Below are 21,966 nucleotides of genomic sequence, written 5' to 3' on the forward strand. Positions count from 1 at the left end.
CCACACAATGATGATAGCACGTGACATCCTGATCTCTGTTCTTTAGTGTGGTTTAAATATTGGAGTTTCCAAAATACTAGCTCAGAGTACTTCCTGTCTGTACAGTTGCTTCCTTCACTCAGACGACCTTCATCTTCTGTTCTGAGGAACATATTAATGCGAGAACATAACTGTGAGTGTCTCAGAGTAATCACATTACTGTTACTATTACTCTGACCTCATAACCCGAGTTATCCCCCCGCAGGGATAAAGTTTTCCTCTTTGGTTTGGCTTTAAATCCATCATTGTGACAGGAAAGGAAGACTTGATTATGCTTTCTGTTCACGTTTAACACACAAAACGGACCTTCACGTAAAGAAGTGGCTTTGATGATGAGCTGCAGATTTTATAACCAGAAGAGGAAACAAGTCACCACAGCTGAAAATTCATTTTTCTATACCTCTAAACTGGTGTGTGTGTGTGTGTGTGTGTGTGTGTGTGTGTGTGTGTGTGTGTGTGTGTGTGTGTGTGTGTATAAAATTTTATTTTTAAACAAATCGGAAAGAAAACAGAAAAATAAATACAACAGATATAGTAGAAAAACAAGTATAAGAAACCAAATACAGGCTGATATTTCGGATCTAACTTCTCATTTCCTGTGCGTTTGTTTCTTGCTTTGGTACTTTTACCCAAATTCTGATTGGCAGCAGAGGTCTAGACAGTTAAACACAGGGTTCACACTTAAAGCAGCTCAGCTGGTACATTTATCCGCCTTAATATAAAAACACTAGCACACTTTTTCCACAAAAAATAGTTCCTGCGCTACGGTCTCTCTCGGGAAGCGATGCGTCCTCCACTCCAGCAGGGTCGTGCTCTGGCTCGTCGATACTGAGCATAGCGGGTTTTCGGGCTGTTTACCTTCCTGTGGCCGCAGAGCTCTGAACCGGGATGTCTCTGACAGAATCCCCGCCAAGCTGCTGCAGACACCGGGCTTTGGCGGAGTCTGTGTCAGAGCTGCTGGCACGGGTTGCGGAGGAGGTTCTGGGCGCGTTGGAGACGCAGAGCGGCGGTTCTGGGTCCTCCAGAGGACCCGGCCGTCTGCTGCGGCCGCTGCTCGCCGAGCGGCTCGAAGCGGCAGCGCAGCAGATCGTCGGGCTGCTGGAGCGGGAGGTGGAGGAGTCCCGACGACAGCTGCGGCGGCTGGAGGCGCTGCTGAGCCCGGTGGTCCTGCTGAACCGGACAGGTGAGCTCCGTGTCTGCTGACGTGGCTCTCCGGGCAAACAGGACCGGAGCTGTTCAATCAGAAATCGATATTGATCGGGAAGAGGTGACATCACAAGAGCATTACTGTAGTTCAGGAACAGCACCGGAGAGTAAAAGGAAAAGGGCGGCTTATCAGCCTCACACATGGCAGAGAGACAAACAAAGACACTGTTTGAAAGAGTCATTATCTCGTAGAAAACCTCAAAGTCTGACTGCTCAGGAACCAATCCTTGTAATGCCACTGGGCAGCTACTTTAAAACACCAACTTTATTAAAACAAAACAAAACAGAAAGTTTGAAAGCTTTTTTTCCTTGCTGGCTATTCTCCTACTGCACATACTCAGAGGAACATCATAGCTTTATACAGGCACACTGCAGAGCAGAGACAGTAGGTACCATGATGGCGGCTGCTGGTTTGGCACAACCTGCTCTCAAGCCTTCAGATCAGGTCTCTGTACTCAAGAAACCATATGTGAAATGGAGAGGCAAGTCTGACTGAAACTATTTTCTCATTGGCTAATAACCAAGTCTTAGAAATGCCATGGCGCAAATGTACAAAAACCACGTTGTTTTACATAGGCTTCTTCTGAGGTCTTATAGACAGGTAGTCAATAACCACGTCAGGTTAACCTGACACGTGGTTAGGATCAGGATAAAAACGTCTCAATCTCACAGATCTACAGACTGGTCTGAGACCGTCTAGCAACCACAGGATGTGAAAGGTTGCTGGTTACTTCCCTGTGATTTCTTTGTTTGCTAAAACATTGCTGCTTCATAGTTTGAATGGAAGTGATGGATTTGCGTGTAAACACTGTCAATTGCACAGCAACTGTTGGTTGCTATGTGTCCTATATGGTGGACAAGTCTTTAGCACATGTGCATAACATGATGTGAAAATCATTCAGGTGGCGGGCAGCATGAACACCCAAGTTTGTAAATGTGATAACCTGAGAACAAGGTCACCTAGAACTTTCAAACTGATACCATAAGTCTATCTGCTAAATAATAATAATAATAATTTTTCTTTTCTCATAAATTTAAGGCTTTCACTTCACCTCATCCACCTTTTTCGTTACTGTCTTTAACTTCTGTGGTCCTGGCACACTGTAGTACTAGTATGAATTTCGCTTTGTTCAGCAACAGCAACATGAAAATTAGAGAGAGCCAGTGAGAGCTGTGATTGGCCTGTTAACACGTGCTGCAGTTTAAACAGATGTGTTTAATATGAGACAAAAAAACTAATATCTGCTTTCTGTGATGACATTTTGTTGGCGATCGACTGTGGTAAATATGCATTGCTTGTTTAGTTGAATCTGACTGCTGCATTTGACACGATGGATCATGATTGTGCTGATCTCTGGTAAGGTTGGGCGATTGGACAAATATATAGACTACTGACAACAGGGCAGCCTATTGTCGAAAGTTTTTACAAGGGCCATTTATTTATTTATTTGTCCATGAGTAAGTTTGCTAATAGTGTCTGTTAAAGCTAACAGGCAGTCAACAGAAATAAATAATAGCGTTGTTTTAACAGCACCCTCCTTTAACTGTGAACAAATGCACCCTCCTCAGAGTGCACCCAAATGCAGCAGCGATTCATTTATTCAAACTCATAACAGAAAGAAAGAACCGCAGTAGCCTATGTTCAGGAAAGAAAAGCATTTTATTTAATTAAAAAAACACAATGGTCGGGAAGGAAACAAAGAGAAACTGGCCTCTTTTTTTCCATTATAACTGTGTTTACAGGCCGTTCCAGTGTTTATCTGTCTTACACACTCGACCAAACAACAGATAAGTTAAAAATCAAAATGTCTCTTCCAGCGAACATAAAAAAAAAATCCCCAATGTAAAGTTTAGTCTTTTGTGCTATTCGGCGCATCTCAAATAAATAAATAAATGAATGAATAATCCAAAAAAGTAGCCATATTAATGCTGAAACAAAGAAGAAAAGAAGGTAAAATATTCCCTCCAAACAAAACTTATAAATTCTTTGACAGGAAAACAAGCATTTTTACTTTATCCGGTTTTAGTAGTGTGCGCAGGTGGTTAACAATATTATGATGCGTTCTGAAGGTGTGCTTGTGGCTGGTATACACAGATATTTCCGTGCCATGTGTGACATCAATAGGAAATGTTTTTCATGAATTTTCCACCAAACCAGTGGATCGTCTTCTCTGTCTACGACCTCCTCGGTGAGGTAACAGTCCATTTCTATCTGCGCCTACTCCTGCAGTGTGCAAGTTGGCAATTAGTTCGTCCATGTTTGGACTTCTTCTGTGTTGTAAACGGGCAAATCAGTCCGTGCATTGTTACATCACTCTGCCCATCGAAAAGTCTGTGCATCCATGAATATATCGTCTATCGTCGGTTATTGGACTGACGATTGTCGGTTGGAAAATTTTTACATATCGCCCAACCTTATTCTCTGGACTACAACACTGTATGGGAATTTCCGGCTTGGCACTTTTGTGGATAAAATCATATCTTTCTAACAGGAACTTTTGTTTTAAGTTGGGTTCTGCTTCATCATCTGTGGCCCCTTTACAATGGGGGGTACCGCAGGGCAGTACTGTTTTCATTGTTTCTCCTACCACTGGGTATGATTTTTCAGAAAACACGATATTTAATTTCATCTATATGCTGACGTTTGCCAGCTTTATCTACCTTTCAATCACTCTGATATCTCCTCAATTGGACTCCTGCTTGTTTGTCTTAGCGATTTGAAGTCATGGATGGCTCCAAAAAATGCATCTAAAAATAAAAATCTAAAAATATTTCTGCTGTGCAGCACTTTGATCGGCTATGTGTTGTTTTTAAAGTGCTATATAAATAAATTATGAATGGAGCTACAGATGTGTGCTGCATTCAGGTGCTAGTGGAAACACTGAACATCTGTATTTCATGTTGTTTCACTGTTACTTTCTGTGTCTTTCATGCCGCAATTGCTTTTATGAACTGTTGACGGTTTTTTCTTTTTTTTTCTTTCAGACACATCTGCTCTTTGTAAGGTTGCTGCTAATGAAAGTCTCTGCCCACAGGCAAACTCCATCCACATGCCTTCACCTCTGCCCAGCCCTGCCTCCTCAGACATCACCTGTGCAGCTAAAAGTGATGACCACTGGAGAGGCAGCCAAAACTCACTCTGCATTAAAGGGACAGATAGGAGAACCACAGACAGGAAGTCCAGTGGGCAGAGACAGCGGACAGCATTGTTGGCGCGCCCGACAAATCAGCCTTGTGTCCTCTGTGGAAAGATTTTCCGCCATCGAGGGAATCTGTTGAAACATGTGAAATTGCACTCAGACTCCCCCGAGCATCTCTGCGGGGTCTGCAAGCAGCGCTTTGAGTCATCAGACAGTTTGTCAGACCATCTGAGATCTCACATGGAAACCGTGAGTGGTGGAGGCGGGACCTGCAGGGTCTGCGGGAAAATGTTTCAGAACATGGAGACACACATGAGGAGCCACACTGGAGTTAAACCTTTCAGCTGCGTCCTCTGCCAGAAGAGCTTTCCCCGATCCGGAGCATTGAGGCGCCACAAAAAGATTCACAGCAGAAGAAGCACTGACCCTTGCCCCATCTGTGGACTCAGCTTTGCTCAGAGTGAACTTCTCCAAGAGCACCTGAAGATCCACGAGCACGGTGGAGACCAAAATGAGAAAGACAGCGGGAGTGAGGACAGTCAGCCGGACTCACTGAAGCCAAAGCGCGAGGGACCAATGCCAGATCTGAAGTCGGCAGTGCTCTACTGCAGAGTCTGTGGTGATTCGTTCCACAGTCAAGGCTTCCTTAGGAAACATGCCCAAATGCACTGCAGGGAGTCAAAGAGCATGTGTGGCATCTGCGGACAGCAGCTCGACTCGCCAGATGTTCTTCTAACACATTTGCAGTCACACAGAGAGACTGGTGGGACCTGTGGTGTCTGCGGAAAGACTTTCCAGAACATGGAGACGCACATGAGGAGCCACACAGGCCTCAAACCGTACCACTGCTTGGTCTGTGGCAAACACTTCCCCCGGCCAGGTGCGCTTAGGCGCCACAATAAGATCCACAGTGGTGAGCGCCCGCATGTTTGCAACTGCTGTGGCAAGACCTTCATAGAGAGCAGCGCTTTGAAAACTCACAGAAAGAGTCACTCATTAGAGGGTCAAGATGGCGAGTCACCGGCGCACTCTCACACCAGGACATCTGACATAGAGAATGCCAGAATGCCGCCACGCTGTAAAGTTTGCGGTGAGTCTTTTCACAGTAAAGTAAGTTTGAGAAAACATGCCAAAAATCACTCGGCAGAGTCTGTCTGTGGGGTCTGCGGTGAAAGTATGCCGCCATCAAAAACGCTCACAGAGCATCTGCAGAGTCACAGAGACACCGGCAAAATCTGTCACGTATGCGGGAAAACCTACCAGAACATTGAGACTCACATGAGGAGTCACACCGGCATCAAACCGTACCACTGCAGTGTCTGCGGGAAGTCCTTTCCGCGGTCTGGTGCTCTGCGGCGCCACAAGAGAATCCACAGTGGGGAGCGACCATATATCTGCGAGTTCTGTGGCAAGACGTTCATCGATAACGGCGCTCTCACCTTGCACATCAGGAACCACACCAGAGACAAACCATCCAACCGCATCTCTTGCGAGACATGTGGGAAGAGCCTCGCCTCCATCCACGTCCTCGAGGTTCACAGGAGGATCCACACAGGCGAGAAACCCTTCCAGTGCTGCATCTGCGGGAAAGCCTTCAGGCAGGTGGGAGGGCTGAATGCCCACAAGCTGACACACACAGGTGAGAAGCCATTCAGCTGCAGCCTGTGCACTAAGAGCTTCAGCACCAAAGGTTACCTGGAGACACACCTCCGCTTCCACAGGAAGGAATGCGCGTTTAGCTGCCACCTGTGCTGGAAGGCCTTCGTCACCAAGAATGACCTGAAAAAGCACCTGCTGACGCACAGTGGGGAGAAGCCATACAGCTGCCGGCTCTGCGGCAAGAGCTACCAGGAAAAGCGCTCCCGGGACGTGCACATGAAGGTCCACGCAGACGCCAGTGACGACCCAATCACGGAGCAGGACACTTTGCAGCCACAGCTGCTGCAGCTGTAGAGACCAGTCCAGACCAGTTTGTACTGGTTTTACTAACTGATCGGAGACAGAAAATATTTTCACAAGACCAAATAAAATCTTCCTGAATATGTATGTTTTTTGGTGTTTGCAATAAAATAAAAAAAAAGCTCCTGCAGGGCTTCAAAAACAGAGGGCCCTGAAAGGATCCAGTTCTTTAACCCAGGATTGTTTATTCTGAGTTCCACTGAATCCTGGGTTCCTGGTAATGTGCTAAAAATAATCCTGGGGTGAATGAGTCTACTACTTTCATTAAGAGTTTTTAGCTAATGAGCTCAAAACATGTTTGAGACCACAGGACACATTTCTGTTTTTTTCCAGCATTTTACTCTTCCCAAAACATTTAAACATTCAGAAATAAATAATTTGGTTTGATAAAATGTTCTCATAAGAAAATTAAAAACTACAGAAATTTAAAGGTGCACAATTTAAATGAAAAATAAAAATTTAGTTCATAAAACAAAATTATATTTTTTAATTTCATTTTCCAGTTTTCCTCCTAATGAAGCTACTGAGTACAAAGTTCTTCAGTTATTACATTAACAGTAGCCAGTGCTGTTCATTATTGTAGCAGTGGGGTGAATTTAAAACTTTTATATCAAACTGCTGCCATGTTTTGTTGTTTTCATGGCTCAGTCTGACTACTTTGATTGATGTAATGTAGTGACCTCAGAGAAGAGCAGCAGAATGAGTGTGTACATGACAAATGGTTTTACTGTCCGTTAAAAACTGCAAACACGAGTAAACCAGAAACGCTTTCTCGTGTCTGTTTTTTTTTTAAATTGGAAATTTGAAGACCAACAAAAGGAAGTAAAACAACATCATTAAAACTTGTCCAGTGCTTTTCTGTTAATACTCACTCAGTTACTGCTGTAAAAGTACCCCTGACCTCGACTTTTACTGCACTGGAGTTACTGTTTTTTGGGGATGACTGCCACCATCACCAAATATCAGGTTCATCCTGGGTCTCCAGAGCTCCTCAGGGACTTGGTGATTTGAGTTTAGCTCAGAGAAACACAGGTACGGACCAATGACTGTAGAAACACGGACCCATATCAGATACCCTGCCTTCGGTCTGATCATAGTATCTGTAGAACATCAGCAATGAGAAACCTGGTGGTGACCTTCAGAATGAGGATCTTCATTTCAGTCTGAGAGGAGATCTGCAGCTTTGCAGCTCTAACCTGAGCTGATGAGGTGTCTCGTCCCTGCCAGCAGCCAGTGAAAGGAGTCTGCTCTTGTCTCAGTGCTTACTTACATTTCTTTGCTTCTGCTCACCTTTAGAGCTTTCTGCTCTTATATAGCTGTGGACTCCAGTCTGGCTGCTACTGTTCATTGTGTGAAAGTGCGTTTGAGTAGTCCATGTTTCTGATGAAGTTTCCTCACTGAGAGACATGACCCTGTCTGTGTATCTGTGTGGGAGCCATAATCAGAGCAGTTCCAGTTTCCAAACACTAAGGAAAGGAGTTCCTTTATTGTTTCCTTTAGCAAAGGCCACACTGGAGCATCCTTTGTGAAGAGGGAGGAGCTGAGATGGGTGATGCAATTTTACTGCAGTCATAGAAATTCCAAGCAGAGCAGAACACAGCAGGTGAATATAAGAAAATAAGATGGATTAAATTTTATAGGCTAACAGACAGAATAACTAAGTGAGACAAATTACTGTGATGTGTTCAGTCACAGCATGATGTACTTATAATGTGCTGTAATTTATTTACAAAGACAGAGCCAATTCACTTCAGTAATAATAACTGCAATCTACCAAGAGCAGAACACTAGTCTCTATATTAGTTGTTACAGTTTTTCTCGATTGCTTAAACACTATAACCAGGCCTCTAAACTAAAATTTCAAAACCGTAACGCTATTGTTCAAAAAGCTCACCCATTTCCCTGAACTATAAACACTATTCCCTGCTTTGACACATGACTCAAATTTGGTGAACTGTTACTGCAAAACTCTACACACAAATCCCTACATTTTACAGTGCTTGTAGTCATTTAGAAAGCACTAGCATGCAATAATGTTAACTTAAGTCAGCATAGCTTGAGCTCAATTAGCACACAATTAACCAGGTGGAAACACTAGGAGTCAAAATTTAGCACACACCAATCAGAACCTGCGATGGATAGATAAAAGGGCCAAAGCCAGCTCATTCAGGTTTGAAACAATGGATCCAAAGAGATGCAAAGGAAGAGGACGTGGTGGAGAAAGAGGACGTGGTGAAGGAGGAGGACGTAGTGGAGGAAGAGGACATGGTGAAAGAGGAGGACGTGGTGGAGGAGGAGGAGGTGGAGGAGGAGGAGGAGGTGGTCTAGGACAACAGGAAGGTGGTGGAGGAGGAGGGAGAGGTGGAGGAGGAGGAGGACGTGGTGAAGGAGGTGGAGGTGGAGAACGACGGCGACAAGGAAGGGGAAGAGCAAGGGCAAGAAGACAGTCAGTCTCGGATGAAATTCGAGCCACTTTAGTTGACCATGTCCTTGTCCATGGGATGACTATGAGGGAGGCTGGGCAACGAGTACAACCAAATTTGAGTCGCTTCACTGTTGCCTCCATCATCAGAACCTTCAGGGAGGAAAACAGGTAGGTGTACTTGCAGTAAGACTGCTTTGTACAGTAACATTTAAGTTACTGAACTTATGTGTCTTGAGTTTCAGTATGTTTCCATTATTTGCCTGTAAAATGAATGTGTGACAGTTACAGTAATGAGCGCTTCTATTTTTGTAGGAAACAGAGACGACCACCTGGTGGAGGCAGGTTAAGGCTTTTGTCGGAGGAGCAAGAGAGGGAACTTGTAAACATGGTAATTGCAAATAATGTAATCCGCCTGCAAGAGATTCAAAGGAGAGTGATTGAGGATGATCATCTTTTTCGAGGCATAAATGCCATCAGCCTCTCCACAATTGACCGCATCCTCCGAAAGAATCAATTCCGGATGAAACAGGCATACCGAGTCCCTTTCGAACGAAACTCTGACAGAGTGAAAAACCAACGTGTGGAATATGTTCAGGTATGAGTTTGGATATTGTATAAAGTATTGTGTACCATCACAGCATGGCAGTTTATGCTGCCATTTCAGCACTCTTGAACTGTGGTTCAGGGTACCGATTGACTCTACTGTGTTATGTGTTTTGCAGAGAATCTTTGAGATTGAAGGACGGCCTGTTCCCCATGAAATAATCTTTGTGGATGAGGCAGGTTTTAACCTGACCAAAAGAAGGAAAAGGGGGAGGAACATAATTGGCCATCGGGCTATTGTAAATGTCCCTGGTCAGCGTGGGGGGAATGTCACTATGTGCGCAGCCATCAGCCAACGAGGGGTACTCCACCGCCATGCCGTACTAGGACCCTATAACACTATGCTTCTCCTTGCTTTTCTTGATGGTTTAAGACAACATATGTTCCAGCTGGACTACAGGGAACCCAGCACAGCCAGAGCAGCCTCACTACGTTGTTGTGTGGGATAACGTCAGCTTCCATCGCGCTGCTCTGGTTCGTGACTGGTTTACCAATAACCCAAGGTTTTCTAATATCTTTCTGCCTGCATACTCTCCCTTTCTAAACCCGATAGAGGAGTTATTTTCGGCAAGTGTATGACCGAGAACCTTATGTCCGTGTTCACCTCCTTCAGGCCATGGAAGAGGCCTGCCTAGACATATCAGTAGATGCATGCCAGGGGTGGATCAGGCATGCAACAGGATTTTACCCCCGCTGCCTGGCTGGGGCCAATATAGCCTGTGATGTGGATGAGATTCTCTGGCCTGACCCAGACCAAAGACAAGATGCTGAGGTGGGATAATGTTTCTGGTGTGTGTTGTACTGTATAGTACATGAATGACAATGTGCTACTGTACATACATTGGTTGCGTCTTTTGTGTTTATCATGTGACAAGGGTTTTGAAGGGGAGAACCATAAGCAACCTATTTGTTTTGGAACTATTGTTTTGAATTAATTGTACCAGTGTGCAAAACTCTGTTGTAGTGTGTGTGTTTTTGAGGGCTTGTGTTTGATGTCTGAGGGCAAAGTTTGGTTTTTCAGCAGGAGTGAATAGTTTTGGGTGTAGAGCTTCATTTTGACCTGGAAATAGGATGTTTGGGAAATTGAGTGAGATGTTATGGATTTGTGTTTACTGTTGTGAGGATATGAGGCGTAGTTTCAAGAAATGTGTTTTAGCAATCGAGAAAAACTGTAAAAAAAATTAAATGTTGTAAACTGTTTCACCATAAACCTGAAATCTGTGTGAACAGCTGGCCTCCACAATGTATAAAAAAACATTATTTACTGTCAGCTCACGAGCTGTCACAGTTAATGTTACTTTGCCACACCACGTTTTTAGTTTTTTTTTTTTTTATAGCACACTGCAACATTCAGACAATAATCTAACACATTGACACAATTCATTAAAAGATGGATTTTCTGCATTTATCTGTTACAGATTCAGTAGAGAAAAGTGCCCCTCAGAGTTCAGTTCATTTCTGCCTGTTTCAGTAAAATACAGTATTACTGGGGAGCAGAAATAAGTGTATTTGCCTCTAACACAGCATGAAAACTGAGTGAAGACGTTTGTGACAGAGTTTTGGTAACGAGCTCACAGCTTTGAGCCAATTATGCACTTGTTCTCAAGACATGTCCCCCTCATAAACCTTTCTAGTAGCAGCTATCACAACCACAACAGGCAGAAGAAGATTTTTTTCTGCGTTAGATTTCATGCAGTTTGCAGTAAATTGTGTACCACAGACTTTAGATCACGCAATTGTGAATTACAAATATTTTCCAAATCCATATGACATAAGGCTGCAAAAATCCTCTTGTCCACACCGTTCAGTCACAAACTGACTCTTCTTCAACAATTCCAGAAGCTTTGTGCCGTTATATAACTCAACTGTGTCCTTCTTCGGCTCCAAGCCACGGTCAGCATCTGACTTCATTTTTTCTGGACTCCACGAACAAAAGATTCCACAAAACCTTTCAGCTGAAAAACTTCATTAACAAACAACATTGGGCTGGTAGCAGCTCTGTGTGAAAAAGATGTGGACTCCTCTGGCTGTCAAAGAAGCTCTTCAGATGCCACTCATATTTTTCTTTGTAGTGTCTCACCTTTTAAAGCAGTTTTTGCTTTAGTGCCTTTTGCATTTTCTGCTATCGTTTGAGTGCTTGATGTGCTTAGGATTGGTTTTGCACAGAAGCAGTGAAATGACTGCACACAGTATGCGAACGTCCAGACGTCACACTGTTCCCGCATTGTGGGCTTTGTTGTTGTGGAGGTGTAATCAGTTTCCTGTGACAAGTGTTCCCTGTGAGATTAATTCTGTGTGATTATATCTCAGCAGACAAAGAATTTCCACAATTTCTATAAATAATAATGGCTTTTATTTCAGGCACTATTTACAGGGTTTAAAAAAACACTAATCCCTTAAAAATAAACAAATGATAAAATAGTCTGCAGAGGTACAAAACCATCACCTGCTGAACAAATCAGATAGCCCATAAGCTGGAGAGGAAATGGTGTGTCACTAATTTAGAAGATCTTCATTTAGCCTGGAAAAAGAGTTAGTTGTTCGAATTCATTCATCTGTTTATGCTCAGTTTGGTTTTCAGATCTCCTCGTTCATCCTCACAGCAGAGTCAGACCTGAGCCTTGGCACAACTTTGTGTACCGACTGGATCCTCCCGCAGATGGCTTCACAAGACATGGCTGCTCATATCAAATTTACCCTCAAGTTTTACCAGCCACTCTGACTCGTTTATGACACTAAAGAACCGTTAACGGTGATTGAGTGCTCCTCTCGACTTGCTGTCTGCTGTCTCCTGTTCCAAGTTTGGATGTTCATATTAAACATGTTTCTACTTCATGCTCCTCCAACCACTGCCAGCATCTTACATTCAGCAAGCTCTGTGCAGGGCCACCTCCTGAATTTTTTCAATGTATGGCCATATGGCGACCACTAAAAATATTGGGGTAGCACACCAATTCAAAACAGCACAGGGGTGTAGCAGGAAACCGTGAGGGTCATACAGGGAGTGCAGAATTATTAGGCAAATGAGTATTTTGTCCACATCATCCTCTTCATGCATGTTGTCTTACTCCAAGCTGTATAGGCTCGAAAGCCTACTACCAATTAAGCATATTAGGTGATGTGCATCTCTGTAATGAGAAGGGGTGTGGTCTAATGACATCAACACCCTATATCAGGTGTGCATAATTATTAGGCAACTTCCTTTCCTTTGGCAAAATGGGTCAAAAGAAGAACTTGACAGGCTCAGAAAAGTCAAAAATAGTGAGATATCTTGCAGAGGGATGCAGCAGTCTCAAAATTGCAAAGCTTCTGAAGCGTGATCACCGAACAATCAAGCGTTTCATTCAAAATAGTCAACAGGGTCGCAAGAAGCGTGTGGAAAAACCAAGGCGCAAAATAACTGCCCATGAACTGAGAAAAGTCAAGCGTGCAGCTGCCAAGATGCCACTTGCCACCAGTTTGGCCATATTTCAGAGCTGCAACATCACTGGAGTGCCCAAAAGCACAAGGTGTGCAATACTCAGAGACATGGCCAAGGTAAGAAAGGCTGAAAGACGACCACCACTGAACAAGACACACAAGCTGAAACGTCAAGACTGGGCCAAGAAATATCTCAAGACTGGTTTTTCTAAGGTTTTATGGACTGATGAAATGAGAGTGAGTCTTGATGGGCCAGATGGATGGGCCCGTGGCTGGATTGGTAAAGGGCAGAGAGCTCCAGTCCGACTCAGACGCCAGCAAGGTGGAGGTGGAGTACTGGTTTGGGCTGGTATCATCAAAGATGAGCTTGTGGGGCCTTTTCGGGTTGAGGATGGAGTCAAGCTCAACTCCCAGTCCTACTGCCAGTTTCTGGAAGACACCTTCTTCAAGCAGTGGTACAGGAAGAAGTCTGCATCCTTCAAGAAAAACATGATTTTCATGCAGGACAATGCTCCATCACACGCGTCCAAGTACTCCACAGCGTGGCTGGCAAGAAAGGGTATAAAAGAAGACAAACTAATGACATGGCCACCTTGTTCACCTGATCTGAACCCCATTGAGAACCTGTGGTCCATCATCAAATGTGAGATTTACAAGGAGGGAAAACAGTACACCTCTCTGAACAGTGTCTGGGAGGCTGTGGTTGCTGCTGCACGCAATGTTGATGGTGAACAGATCAAAACACTGACAGAATCCATGGATGGCAGGCTTTTGAGTGTCCTTGCAAAGAAAGGTGGCTATATTGGTCACTGATTTGTTTTTGTTTTGTTTTTGAATGTCAGAAATGTATATTTGTGAATGTGGAGATGTTATATTGGTTTCACTGGTAAAAATAAATAATTGAAATGGGTATATATTTGTTTTTTGTTAAGTTGCCTAATAATTATGCACAGTAATAGTCACCTGCACACACAGATATCCCCCTAAAATAGCTCAAACTAAAAACAAACTAAAAACTACTTCCAAAAACATTCAGCTTTGATATTAATGAGTTTTTTGGGTTCATTGAGAACATGGTTGTTGTTCAATAATAAAATTATTCCTCAGAAATACAACTTGCCTAATAATTCTGCACTCCCTGTACAAAGTGACACAATACGAATGGCAAAATAGTATATGCAGGAATAAATAACGGTTAATGTTTCAACTCACTGTAGGGTGTCTTCCTCTCTCTCTAACCTCATGTTTATTAAAATAATACCAACATATAACAGCCTTGCTAGGGTGGACCAGTGCCCCCCCCCTCCCCGGCCCCTCCTTGTGGCGACCCTGGCTGTATGATATCACACAGAGAGGATATCCTCACAGTCATCTCATCATAGTTTGTTTACCTGTATGAAGGAAGAAAAAAAAAGATAAAGTTTCTATTTTCAGATCAGCGTTCACTTCATACAGGAATCACAAGATCCCAGTATGAAGCTGAGCCTTCAGCTGTACCAGTTCAGTCCAAACCAACAACCACAAGTCATGTTTTCAGTAGCTTCATGTTGTCTTTTTTTCTCCAGTAGACACAGCACAATATAATACTTACAAGGTTCTGTTGGCAGAGAACAACCAATCAAAAGAGAGGAAGAGGCCGCACTATAACCCAGAATCAGACACAGAAGGATTATTCTGAATACAGAATCATGCAAAGCTTCTCTAACAGAATCAGAAGAATAAAAGGAGGAAACAGCTCACCTTAACTGTATTTACTGACTTCCTTTGGAGTCGACTTGCTATATTCAAGTGTGACCTTTACAGTCAAATAAGAGAAACATTAATGTGTGTTTTCATTAACAGGAGAGAGTGGGAGGAAGGCAGGACACATGTGAGAAAGAGAGCAAGAGAGTCTGAGTATGAGGGTGGGTGGTGATCATTTCCAGGAAGAGGTACAGAGAGGGAGAGTTTGTGTGTTTCCAAGTGACTTCCTGGTATACCGGGTGTATCCTGTTAAAACACACACACACACACACACACACACACACACACACACACACACACACACACACACACACATTCTTTGGTTCTCTATATATGTGTTGTGCGTGAACTTTATGGACAATAACAGACTTGCAGTGTGACGTCATGTGTGGCTGTTAATGAACTTTAATCTAAAATCTCTCCTTGCAAAGAGGTCAAAGGTCAGCAGTGAGTTCAGAGATGCTGGAAGTTTGATGAGAAACTGATCAATCATTTAACTTAACTGATGTTAGATAATTCTATGAAAGTTGAACTTTTACTGAGCGGAAGGCAGAATCACAATCATCTGTCTATAATCCATAATCACCCTCAACCTCAGTCATTTTACTCGGGGTTCAATCTAACTAATCAACTGACTAGTGCCGGTATCCAATCAATAAAACCAACTGACGGACGTTTTGTCATAGCTGCAGACAGCCACCAGGGGGCTCCATATCCACATGCTCACGTCGCAGAGCAGCTTATTTATATAAAGTTTTTGATTAAAAGTAATATTTCAGCCTATCAGGCCTACCTATGCGCAGAGCACGGCGAGGAGGGAGTACTGCGAGCACACATATATAGCCTGTGTCACTTTGGTAACTGAATACACGTAGGTTCAAGCACGCGCTTCAGTTCGCGTTTTCAGGACTGCCCTCTTACCCTCCACACCCCCTCAGTGTGCGCGCACGGCGGGAGGCTGGATTATCACCGGGATGGTTTGTGAGCGCGGAGAAGCGGAAACGCGCCGGCAGCAGCGGGGCGCGAGCCTCCGGTGAGCCTCCGGTGAGACAGAGTTCCCACCGAGTGTTCACGAGGCTTCCTCCTCCGCACGAGCTGCCGCTGAAAACAGCTGGATGTCGTTCTGCGGACACACGGAGATGCGCTGAGCGCCGAACAGGTAAAACAACGTCAGCCGCTCCTCTATTGATGAACTTACACAGGAGAAAGGCGCCGCGAGTTAATAAGCAGTTAGCAGAAAGTTATTTTTAGTTCTTTTCTTAGTCTCTGTCCTGGTTACGCTTTCAAATGAACGAAGACTCTGATTTTCCTTCTTCATTTTAACCGAAGTCTATCTGCCTTCAGACAAAACAGCCCACATTAAGAATACATTCAGTTCAACTTGATTTATACATCGCCAAATCACAACAGCAACAAAACAGTGAAAGCTAGCAACCATTAAGCACTTGGCGACACTGGAAAGGAAAAACTCCCTTTGAACAGAAAGAAACCTCCGGTAGAACCAGGCTGAGGGAAGGGCGATCATCTGAGAGACTGGATGGGCATGAGGGGACAAAATATTCATAATCGATCGCGAGAATGATGCATTTGACATCCACGATATCATTGACTGTTTTACATAACAATAGTATTATTATTAATAATAAAAATGATATGTGAAGCACACAGACGGACACACAGACACTCAATGGTCAGATGGACAGTCACCTCAGAATGAAAGTGAGAAAGTGTATTTTTTTTGTATGAGGTTTGATGTGTGCACAGATCCTGATCCTAAAGAAGCTGAAAGTTTAGAAACAGACCTGAGTGCTGACAGCTTTTTGTTCCGTGAGTGATGTGTTTGAGTCTCACTGATGTTGCAACAACACTTATATACAACAATGGCACACACACACAGACCGGGTGGCTGAGTGTGTTTTACCTCCATCTCTGGACAGTAAAGTTTTAATCAGCATCAAAAATCCTGATGTGTTAAAGACACTTCAGCCTGACTGAAGTTGGCCTATACTTCTTCTTCCTGTCAGATTTCCTGCTGCCTTTTTTCACAGCAGCCTGCTGTCAGAGATTTATTCATGCGCTCATATGTGTGGAGAAATGTGGTGATTAAAGTCTGATTTTGTTTCCACATACAGAGAAGCTATGCACGCATTTCAAGACCACACATCATATTACTTTGCGCTACCTCCCACCATTTGGACAGACCCAGAAACACACGCTGCATTTCAAAACTGGGATGTGAGGGCGTTTTGATGGATTCTTGAGTTTAAAGTGGGACCTACATTTTGGTCAACAGCTCAACAACAGGTGTGAGTCATGTAGGCTGAAAGCCGAAGAGACCAGATCATCTGTACTCTAAATGTGTGGAATCATAGGCAAATTAACATCACCATAACAACCATAACCCTTTACTTAAAGAAAATGAAATAAAGGAGATTTCAAAGTTATTAGGGAGAGCCCAATTCTGTTGATCTGGGCGTAGCATTTTCAGTGGGAGAAACATTTTGTCACTCTTGTTCAGCTCGTCAAGAAACTGACCTTACAGCCCATTGTTCACCAGTGGAGTTAGTTTGAGTCATTATGCAAATGTACTGTTTAAAAGATTGGGGAAACCTACAGCTGAGACTGAAGAAGTCACTTGGATGAGTGATGAAACGTTTCTCCCACTAATAAAACTATGTCCAGATGATTGAGCATGCATCAAGAGTTATTAGGGAGTGGTTTTACTCAACCAGCACAGCTGATGAATTTGAATGGTAAGTGGCTCAGGAATGAAGGGTTTGACATCCCTGGTGCAGATACTGGTACTGCATCTGAAGCTTGACGCCAATGCAGAAGCACTCTAATGTCCAGCAGGGTGCAACTGCTTTGGTCTGATTATACAGAAGTCTAGGGGAAAATGAGCCCACTCCTCACTTGATCGCCGAGCTCAGTACACACTTTCCTGATGAGTTCATGATCTCAGTCCCTAGTTTTAAATCCATCCGTCCATCCATCCATTTTCTTTCACCCTGGACTGGCAGACCTGGTTTCAATTCTTACTGAATAAAACATCAGGTACATATTTTGGAGCTTATTTATTCATTCTCCTTGAAATTCAGTCATCCCTGGAGTGCATTGATGAAAGAGAGCCAATTAAGTCAAATGAAATGATCCGAGCTGTCAAGTTGCTATAATGCGAGTGGACTGATTCCAGTCATGGAGCCACACCACCTGGCTTCAAACTTCACCGTGACCTCAGTTTTGTTTCTCTCTTCTTTGTTCGCTAACTGTTAAAGATGAGAAGACGAGAAAAGGATCCTTCGTTGTTTGGAACAGCTGATGAACTAATGCTGTCACCATTAACATTGTGTTGTCTTTGACCTCTGCTTACCTCATTCCTTGTATTTTATGGGATGAATTAGACCTGTTTTAGTATTTTTAATTCTCTCCTACCTTGTTAAAGTGACTCAACTCAACATTTTCTGCATTTATTTCAAATTAAAAGCCCTGTTAGCTTTGCAGTACAGAAACTGTATGTCCATATGTCAGTGAGGCTTTTATTATGGAAACTAATGGATAAACCGTGCACATCTGCTTCCTCACGCAGGTGTTACCCTATCACAGGACTGTATAAATGAGGTACAGAGAAAGATGACAAAGGAAACCCAGGTAGAGCAGAAAAATGTGAGGAAGAAGCTGATGAAGATGTTCAGATTAACTCTGTGGTCTGTTGAAAGGAGTCACATAGCTCTGCAGCTCTGATCAAAAGGGACTAGGAAGCCGGGGAGGATTTGGAGTTTGATGAAACCTTAACCCTAACATGCAGTCAGACTTCTCCCATGCGTTCGTTTAGCTTTTAAAGAGAACAACTCATTTTATTCAGAGGACCCTGAACTCTGATGTGTTCTCTCTTCACTCTTTAGTTGGCCTTTCCCTCACACCTTACTCTTATCATTCACCTCTGTTCGGTTTTACGGCTCTGTGTTACCAGGAACAGATGGACTGTAAGAGTGTGACTGCTTCACTGACTCTCACAGCAGCAGATTAGATCTAATTGTCACTCACATTACTCATTAATCAAACGGTAAACATGGTCAGGCTGCTGTTTAACAAGCAATTATCTTGGACCGGCCCAGTGGAGGACTTCAGCTTCATGTCTGCAAACACATGGCCACGTGAAGGATGGATAGATCCCACTCAATGATCCCACACGGAAACTCGCACAGACTTTCCAGAATTCCCAGCAGCTTCAAGTTTCAGTAGCTGTTCTGATGAATAAAGGTTTGTTTTGAATTTTCTCTACAGGACACGCTGATTAACACTGTGTTATATTTTCCCCACAGCTCGTCTGACAGGCTATTAACGCCTCTTCATCATGCTGCCCTGGGCCTGTCCCTTGCTCTTCCTGGTCCTTCTTCCTGCCCAATCAGCTGCAACCTCTCTAACTGCTGACAACAGAACGGAGGACCTTCAGGAGGTCACCCTGGCAGCCATCTTGCCTCTGACTAACACTAACTATGCATGGGCATGGCCTCGGGTTGCGCCCGCCATCTACCAGGCATTACAGCAGGTGAACTCTGACCCCTGGTTGCTACCAGGTCTGAAGCTGCGGCTAGTTTATGGCAGCTCAGAGAGCCGCGACGGCTTTTGCTCAGACTCCATAGCGCCGCTTGTAGCCGTCGACCTCAAGCTGTCCCACGACCCCTGGGCCTTCATTGGACCCGGCTGCGACTACTCATCCTCACCTGTTGCCCGCTTTACCACCCACTGGGATGTTCCCATGGTGACAGCTGGTGCCCGAGCAATCGGCTTCAATTTGTACGCTGCGGTCACCAACACGGGCCCCACGCACAAAAAGCTGGGTGAGTTTGGTGTCAGGATCCAGGAGATGTTTGGCTGGCAGCGGCACGCCACGGTCATCTTCAGTGACAACAGGGACGCCAATGATGATCCGCTGTGCTACTTCGCTGTGGAGGGGCTGTATGAGCTGCTGGGCAAACGTAACATCACTGTCCACGACCACGTCATCCAGGGCGACGTCAACTACAAGTCGATGGTCCAGGATATCCGTGACAATGGCCGAGGTCATATTCTTCTTCTGCTGCTTTCATTCCTCATGTTTTAACAGTTGTTGTTGTCCTCATCCCACTGCTTTCTGTTCGTCCTTTTCTCTAAAATTAACTGCGTAAAAGCTACGCTGTTTCTGCTCACTCTTTAAGAGCAGACATCTCAAGGTTACTTATTCTTTTACGTTCTCTCCTTCATGCCATTCCTTTTAGCCGAGGTGATCCATGATCTTGGGGAAGATGGCTTTTCAGCTGCTTTTGTTGCCCAGTTTCAACTCCTCCAGCCTTGCTTCTTTTTCATTTCTTCTTCAGACACTTCAACTGATTTAGCATTATTTTCTTCATTCATTTTGTTCTTTTATTTTCCAGTTTTCCTTTTTGCTTCCTTCCTTAACTGAGTTTTTTTCTTTTCATTCTTTGTTCTTTCATTCTTTCATCAGATGAAAAGCTGTGGTCAGATGCTTCATTTGCTCTCGTGTCACTGATTGTTTTTCCTTCATGACACTCCTCCTTCCTCCTTTCCTTTCCTCCCTGCCTTATTGTTGTTCTCCTTGTTAAATGATGGTTAATTATTCTGAGATTTTTATCCTCACTGGTTAATGACTGACTTCACCTCTGTGTGTTTGGGTGCTCCTACATGTTTGTGAGGAGTAATTTCATTTTAAGACCTTGGAGTGGGGACAGTCCTGTGGGGACCTCCGCGTGACAGTTCAAACGTCATTTTAGAGGAAAATTATATTTTCAGTCTCTAACTTATTAATGGAAATTAGTTCATGAGCGATACATGCAGATCGCTGCTTTGGACTTTGATTTGCAGTCAGCGGTGGTCAGACTGGAAGTGTCAGTCATTTAGCTTAGTCTTCAATCAATGACAAGCGTGTTCATGGTGTTTGGGCAGCACTGGCTGCTGAAGGTGACTGAAACACAGCTGGAGCTGGAAATGCTTTGCATGATATCAGGTTCAGTTTGTGGGTAATGATGTGAGTGAGGGTCTACAAGTACAGAAAACAAATGTGTGTCTGTGTGTGTGTTTGCTGAACACACATGTAAACAATCAGTCTGTAATTTAGTACAGAAGAAGAAGCAGAAGTGAGCCTGTTTGCTGTGTTTCTGCTCCTCGCCGTCAGCACGTTTTTATTGTAAGCATCACTGAAACGCTGCTCTGATGGCGTGAAAATGTTTGCAGTGACCTGCATCGCCCGCTGATGTCACAGTGTGAATTAGATCACGAGATCAGAGCTGTGTGACATGATGACATCATCACAGACACACTATCGTCCTTTAACCAACGCCAGCTGCTGCACCCAGCAACATGGACGTCCTAGTAATTACCTCTGAACCCACACCCACCATTGGACACTACATGGAGAAACATTATGAGCACGCTTGTGTTCATAATGTTTGTGTGTGTGTGTGTGTGTGTGTGTGTGTGTGTCAGCATTAATCAGTCAGTCCTGTTTTCTTTTCTGCTTCCATTAAAAGCACTTTTTGGCTGCAGACAAACCAACATGTGACTTTCTGCCTTTCGCATGTGAAATTCTCAGTATTCACATTTTTTTGTCCACCTTGGGGACTGTGTGGACAGAAGGGGGTTGGGTGGTGGTGGTATTTGTCTTTTTTCTCTGACAGTTGATTATTTTCAGGCTCTGTTATAGCAAGGTGGGGGATGGGGGGTGTTTTTGTTTTTCTCATCCCACATTTATTCTTGATTTCTCTGGAGAAAAAAATAAATTCAGACCATGAAGTTCTCATCAGTTTTTTATCAGGAACCCCAACAATACCCCACAACAGTGTGGGAGTGGTGAGAAAGAAGTATATAAACGACGGATAGCCAACCAAGATTTCACTAAGCACCATCCATGTTGGTTTATTATTTCAGGAAATGACCAGGAGAGAGTGGCATGCTAAGTTATCAGCCAGTGCTAGCTGATAGTCATTTATGAACTGAATCATTGTACATTTGCCAAATTCTGAACACATTTTAATGAACACCGTGATTTTAGCTATCCACAATAATTAGTTAACACAGTTTTTTATATGTTGATTTGGGATTTTTTTAGAGACCTGGAATGTAAATATGCCTGTCTTTAAAGGACTTTGGGTCAGCTTCTGTTGTTTAAATGTGGTATGGGCTATAAAGAATTGACATCACAATATTTTTTCATTAAAAAAACTTTCAGTTCAGTGGGATTCAGTGAGGTCAGGTTAATTGGTGATTCTAAATTGCACATAGGCGTGAATGTGAGTGTGAATGATTGGCTGTCTGTGTGTTAGCCCTGTCACTGCGCAATTGCGGAAGAAAATGTATGGATGGATGGTAAGGTTGGGCGATTGGACGAATATCGACCATCAACAATAGGCTGAGTTTTTCACTGATCGTTTTTAC

At 43.7% G+C, this 21,966-nt stretch overlaps 2 protein-coding genes and 1 pseudogene across 4 annotated transcripts in view; all 3 read left to right on the forward strand.

Annotated features, from left to right (window-relative positions):
• The first annotated feature begins 845 nt into the window (after positions 1-845).
• Positions 846-7,186, forward strand: LOC146549638 (uncharacterized). Of its 2 annotated transcripts, none has more exons than XM_085261312.1 (2): positions 846-1,222; positions 4,231-7,186. In XM_085261312.1, exons 1-2 carry the CDS (start codon positions 928-930, stop codon positions 6,336-6,338), a joined length of 2,403 nt encoding a protein of 800 aa, XP_085117438.1. In that variant the 5' UTR covers positions 846-927; the 3' UTR covers positions 6,339-7,186. The 2 variants fall into 2 exon arrangements, with proteins under 2 accessions (XP_085117438.1, XP_085117439.1); XM_085261313.1 differs by having other exon boundaries at positions 1,137-1,222; positions 4,281-7,186.
• Positions 7,187-9,122: 1,936 nt separating this feature from the next.
• LOC146549639 (uncharacterized) lies at positions 9,123-10,743 on the forward strand (annotated as a pseudogene). The gene is made up of 2 exons (XR_014890321.1): positions 9,123-9,364; positions 9,492-10,743. The product of XR_014890321.1 is annotated as an uncharacterized LOC146549639 (transcript).
• Positions 10,744-15,540: 4,797 nt separating this feature from the next.
• Positions 15,541-21,966, forward strand: part of npr1a (natriuretic peptide receptor 1a) — a 33,399-nt gene continuing 26,973 nt past the window's right edge. The window contains exons 1-2 of the mRNA XM_085261310.1: positions 15,541-15,694; positions 18,858-19,598. Of these exons, the coding sequence (XP_085117436.1) occupies positions 18,890-19,598 (709 nt within the window). The 5' untranslated portion in view covers positions 15,541-15,694; positions 18,858-18,889. The remainder of the gene's footprint in view (positions 15,695-18,857; positions 19,599-21,966) is intronic.

This window comes from Mchenga conophoros, linkage group LG22, assembly GCF_057382185.1.
Source record: "Mchenga conophoros isolate Kocher_MC1m ecotype Shallow Benthic linkage group LG22, M_conophoros_male_GT1.1, whole genome shotgun sequence".
NCBI classification, from domain to species: Eukaryota; Metazoa; Chordata; class Actinopteri; order Cichliformes; family Cichlidae; genus Mchenga; species Mchenga conophoros.